The following is a 5967-nucleotide window of genomic DNA, read 5'->3' on the forward strand; positions in this document are numbered from 1 at the left end:
AACCATTATTTAGTTTTTATATTTATTTAATAATAATAAGACTTAAATATTATAAGTATAAAAAAAACATACTTAAGCATAATAATAATATTAAATTACTTTATTGTCCCATAAGTTATTATAAATATGAAAAATATATCTCAGCATAATAATAATATAAGATTATTGTTTATAATAAAAAAACATATTTAATCCTTATTTTAAAAATATTTTAATTAGATTTTTTTAAAATGGATCTAATTTAAAACCATATTAATCCCTTATTCAATATTATATTTCTTTCTTTATAAATTATGTATGAAAGATTTACAAGTATTTAAAGTAAAGACTCAAATTTAATAGGGTTAAATATATTTAAAATTCTTAATAAATGATTAAATTTTATTGTGAGTACCTAATAATTATTTTATTTTTTTGGATTTTGAGGGAATCTTTAGTGTAAAATAAGTGATAATATGTTATTTTAGAAATTGATTTTTCCAATAAAAAAAGACTCAAAATAAAATTTTTAATATATCATATATTTAAAATAAAAATTATTAAAAATACAGAAATAAATAATTATTTGTTAAGAACTTTAAACATATTTAAGCTTGGTAAGATCCCATCAGTTGATCTTAGTTGATTTTAAAAATTAAAAAAAAAAAAATAACCAACTCACTGGTAAGTGTCCATGTGTTTTCCAGAGTTCATAAAACTAATTAAAATTCAAATATTCCTTTCAAAAAAAATATTAGAATAGTGAATATAAAAACCTGGCCTCTGCAAAACCTGGAATAGAAAAAACGAAAAGGCCCAAAGCATCCCATCCATCGATCCTCCAACTCCATATTTGGCAGTGTCAGAACAAAAACATGGGCAGTGTCAGAACAACTCCAAAACTCCAACCACCATTCTCCTTCTGAATCTTCTCCTCTCCTCATTGCAATGGCCGCAGCTTTGGAGTGCTGGTCGCGCCGCGCCACCACCACCGTCGACGAGGACCACGCCGTCCTCATGCAGCCACCCGAACAGGACCCAACAATACCCCAACCAAGAGACTCTTCTTCTTCTTCCATTGTTCACAAGAAGCTTCAAAAACTCACGCGCAACGTCTCCGAAGCCATTGCTTCCCTCAAAAACTCCCTTAACAGCAGCAGCACCGTTAGCGTCGAGTCCTCCAAACCCGACGCGCCTCGCAGCCTCGTGTGGACCACCGTCCTCCGCCACCTCATCCACCTCTACCCCGGTTCCCAGCTCCCCGAGAAGTTAGTGTGCAACATTCGCAAGCACTATGATTCCTTGCCTCTCAGGTTCGGATCCCAACCTGCTTCCTTCGTGTGTTTGCTTCGGTTACGATGTTTCCGTTATATGAGTTTATAAAAAAAAAAAAAGGGCCTTCTTTTAATTCGAATCATGTGAATGAATGTCAATGTGAAGAGTGAAGAGTGAAGAGTCAGTTGCACCTTCTTCTTTTTATTTGACAAAACTTACATGCAATATCAAGGGTGATTTCTGTGCTATTTTCTGACAAGAATTGGAGTTTCATCTCGTTAATGTGCGCAATAAAGGTTTTGCATTAAAGGTCAACTTAGATCACTGAGGTTAAACTATAATTCTGATAGGAGAACAATTCCAAAAGCGTCTAAGGAGTGTATGTAGGTTTTGTTCTTTTTGTTTTTGCATTTGGGAAATGGGTTTTTTTTTGCTTCTTTTGATGTTGGAAGCTCTGAAGTTTTCTACTTGGGTGGTGATCCAGTCTGAATATGAGTGTTGATATGTTAATTCGGTTGTGTCTCAGGTCACTTTAGTTAGAAGCTCTACAATTTTATTTTATTTTTTTTGTTACTTTGGGAAATGGGTGCTTCCGGCGATTTTAGAAGCTCTGTTCTAATCTGATTGTGGATGCAGAGAAAATATTATATGGTCAATCTCCACGTTACATGTAACCAACTTTTCAATTTACTAAAAAAGATTTCATAAGACTCGATTATGTGTTATATGGAAATTGATCCGAGTTTATTTTTCAATTTACGAAAAAAATAATAATACAATTTGACTAAGTGTCACATGGAAGTTGATACTGTTGGTCTTGGACCATACAATAATATTCGTGAATGTGAAGATTCAGTTGCACTGTTTGGTTGTGTTTGAAGATCTCTTACTTTGGTGATGGATTTTGCTTCTTTTTTTTTTTTCGTTGAAATTCTTAAGTTTGTGTTGTTTATTTATTGGTTTGTTTTTGGCAGTTATTCTAAGGCAGGGTTTGAAGTGAAAGATGTGTTTCTTCACATGAAGCTGATGGAGCAAGCTTTGGAGGATGAGCAGGCTGCAATTTTGATTCAAGAGGAGTGTGATGATGAGATTCAGCTTCAGGGGTCAGTGTTCAAGTTGACATTTGCTTGCAACTCTCCAATTTCATGGCCTGCGATGTCAGGTGCATTGGATGCTTACTCCATTTGCTGCAAGAAGATTCAGATCTTTGAGAAGAAATGTTTCACCCTTGGGATTGTGCTTCTTCTTGTTCTGTCTGGTGGTGGGCAAGATAAGTTGGTCAGAACCCGGGTTGAAAGCGCTCTCAAGATTGCCATGAAGAGGCCCAAAGCCGGTGGCGTGAAGCTGCCCTTTGGGCTTTGTGGATGTCAAGAGGAGAACTCCAAGGGGAGAAGACTTGGAGAGATTGAAGAAGATGGATGGGATGCATATTGTGGAAATGGATTTGAGAATTTGAGCCAAAAGATTGAGCTTCAAGTGCCATTGCCTAGTTCATCTTTTCTTGTAGTGGTAGATGAATGGCAGACTATTCAATCAGGTGGGGCTGAGATTGAAAAATGGTTGTTGAACTCAGATAGTCTTGAGTTTGTAGAACAGATTGCGCCCAATTCGTATAAGGGGACATACATGGGGAAAAAGGTCGGCATTGAGAAGCTCAGAGGGTGTGAGAAAGGGAACTCTTATGAGTTTGAGCTCAGGAAAGATCTGCTGGCACTGATGACTTGTGGGCATAGAAATATTATGCAGTTTTGTGGTGTTTGTGTAGATGACAACCACGGGTTATGTGTAGTGACAAAATTTGTTGAAGGTGGATCTGTTCATGACTTAATGTTAAAGAACAAGAAGCTTCCAAGTAAGGATATTGTAAGAATTGCAGCTGATGTAGCTGAGGGGATCAAGTTTAAGAATGATCACGGTGTTGCATACAGAGATCTTAATACGCAGAGGATTCTGTTGGATAAGCATGGGAATGCTTGCTTGGGTGATATGGGCATTGTCACTGCCTGCAAGAATGTCGGAGAGGCAATGGATTATGAAACTGATGGTTATCGATGGCTAGCACCAGAGGTTTGCCCCTAATCACACTCTTTTCAAGTTAGCAAAGCAATTGCTGAAATTATGAAGAAAAAAAATGTATCAGGCCACTAGGCTGCATAGTCTTGTTTAATTCTGTATTGCATCTCGCATAAATATTCCCTATATTTCTCCTGAGTTTTCTTTCAATAGAAGATTAAAATTAAAGACCTAAATTCTTTAAGACCTAGACTCTGCAATCTGCATCACATCTAGGAAAGATATAATAGATGGGATTTGGGAATGTGCTTTAGGCTTTTAAGCTGCTGCTCCAAATCATGCTTTAACATGAAGTGATTTGTTTCTAAATAATTCTCTTAAAAAGATTTTATTCTAACCAGCATGCAAAATAAATATTTTTTATGCTTGTAATGCTTATATAGCCATCATACTCCAGTGCCATTCCTCTAGGAACTTTAGAAGATTTATATTCACCTGTCTAATAACAACATTTCTTAAAACATTTAAGTATCATCTTACACATGTTTGAGGTTCGATCAAGTTGTTATACAATTTTTCTCTTTCTCACACTCTCTCTGGTTGTTTTGTTTATTCCCATTGCATGTAAAAAATACAATGCAGAACTAGACATTTAAAATGAGCTTTCATGTCACTTGTCTTGGCATCATTGTTTGAGCATGCCTAACATGTCTTAATCATTGTTTTGTGCTTTCACTTTACATAATGTATCCCTATTTTTAAACACTACTGTATATCATTAGACAAATCAGCATGGAGCTGTGTGATGCCAATTATACCCGAATTGATTTCAAATCGAGCCCACACGCCTTAATCCTTAAGCATGCTCTGTCCCTGTATTGTACTTATTTTTGTCCAATTGATAACACTGATAGGAGCCTTTCAAACCTTGCATTCAGCCAGAAAATAACGAATGAAAAGTATTGAGTAAAACCATTATTTTGGTGAAAAAAGGGGGAAACAATATAAATGACACAAAAGTAAATAACAACAAAAAAATTGCTCATAATTCACAAGGACCAATTTAATTATCCTTATTATTTTCCCTAACATGAAAATAGAAAGAAGACTTCAATGAATAACAAATAAAGTTTTTATAACTTGAAAGTGAAATTTTGTGAACCTTGGCTTTGTTTGATTGATAGTGTGTGAATTTTACTATAATTTTTGTATGAATTTGAGATAGCATGTAATTTTTTTGTGCCCTCTTGTTTGTTGAAAACAGATAATTGCTGGTGACCCAGAGAGTGTGACTGAGACATGGATGAGTAATGTTTATAGTTTTGGCATGGTAATTTGGGAGATGGTAACTGGTGAGGCAGCATATTCTGCATTTTCACCAGTTCAAGCAGCAGTTGGCATTGCTGCTTGTGGCCTAAGACCTGAAATCCCCAAGGACTGCCCTCAAACTTTAAAGTCTCTCATGACAAGGTGCTGGAACAACACCCCTTCAAAACGCCCTAACTTCTCTGAAATTTTGGCCATTTTGCTGCGATCAAGCAACTACAATAGGTAGAGTTATTTGGTGCTAATAGTGATTTGATACCAAGGAAAGATCTCATTCTCAAGGGATCTTCATATCATTGTTCATACGTAAAACATGAGTCCTCCATGCTTTTATAATATAGTTGAAAGGTGTAAAGTTTTCCTTTTTCTTTTTGACAATTTTGTACCATCATGAATCTACTATATTTTCTCTTAAGATGTCAACCTGAATGATGGAAATATCACAATACGTTTCACATTGTTTGGTTATGAGTGGCACCACATACTGATGAAAACTAGGATTGTTCTGTAAGGAATAATAAAAAAAAAAAAATAGGGGCCTACAATACATCATCTGTAAGATACTAGGATCGTTTGTTCCTATCATTGCTATTCTAAGGGCTCCATTTGATAAATAAATAAATCAATAACGGTGGATACAAGTAATAACAACTTGTATTACTTAAGTGATCGAGGACTTAGAATATTAGTTGACCCTTTGGATATGCCCAACTTATGTAAGTTCATAACAAGTGACGAAGATTTATTATTATTTTCTGTAACAATAACTTCACACCAACATTAAAAAAAAAAATCAATTTTAGGGGCCTACAATACATAATTTGTAAGCTACTAGGTTCTTTTGTTCGTATCATTGCTATCCCAAGGGCCCTATTTGATATTATGTTCCTTTAGTTGTGAAACCGTCAAACACCATGTCCCCATTTTTCTTGATATATCCAACCTTGTTCATCTTTTATGGATCAGATCGATCTAACCTATTTTCACTCTGTGCTGGGCACATTGAAGGGACTAGCACCAACCACACATCTATCTCATCATGAACTATTAGATTCAAGTCATATCTAGATGGAGGAACTGTGTGTATATCGCTTTTATTTGAATTTATTACATATTAATAATGGAGACAACCTTTTTCCATGGAAGGTAATGGTCACGGTCACATCAAGGACCTTTGATAAGGTCATTGTATAACTCAATCTTGATAGCTGAGATAATCGAACATATGGATAAACTGAACTTGCCAGTTCAAGTACTATAATAGATAGAAAATGATGTTCTGCCTAGAATTGATCTTGACACTTAAATTTTAATGGAATTCATAAATAAATCATATAAAAGTTCAAGGTATAAACATATCATAATCATTATTAT

General features: G+C 35.1%; 1 protein-coding gene across 1 annotated transcript; it reads left to right on the forward strand.

Moving 5' to 3' along the window:
* Positions 1–779: 779 nt before the first annotated feature.
* LOC114374623 lies at positions 780–5052 on the forward strand. The gene is made up of 3 exons (XM_028332287.1): positions 780–1292; positions 2229–3321; positions 4532–5052. Exons 1-3 carry the CDS (start codon positions 928–930, stop codon positions 4820–4822), a joined length of 1749 nt encoding a protein of 582 aa, XP_028188088.1. The 5' UTR covers positions 780–927; the 3' UTR covers positions 4823–5052.
* Positions 5053–5967: the final 915 nt, after the last annotated feature.

This window comes from Glycine soja, chromosome 11 (genome assembly GCF_004193775.1).
Source record: "Glycine soja cultivar W05 chromosome 11, ASM419377v2, whole genome shotgun sequence".
NCBI lineage: Eukaryota > Viridiplantae > Streptophyta > Magnoliopsida > Fabales > Fabaceae > Glycine > Glycine soja.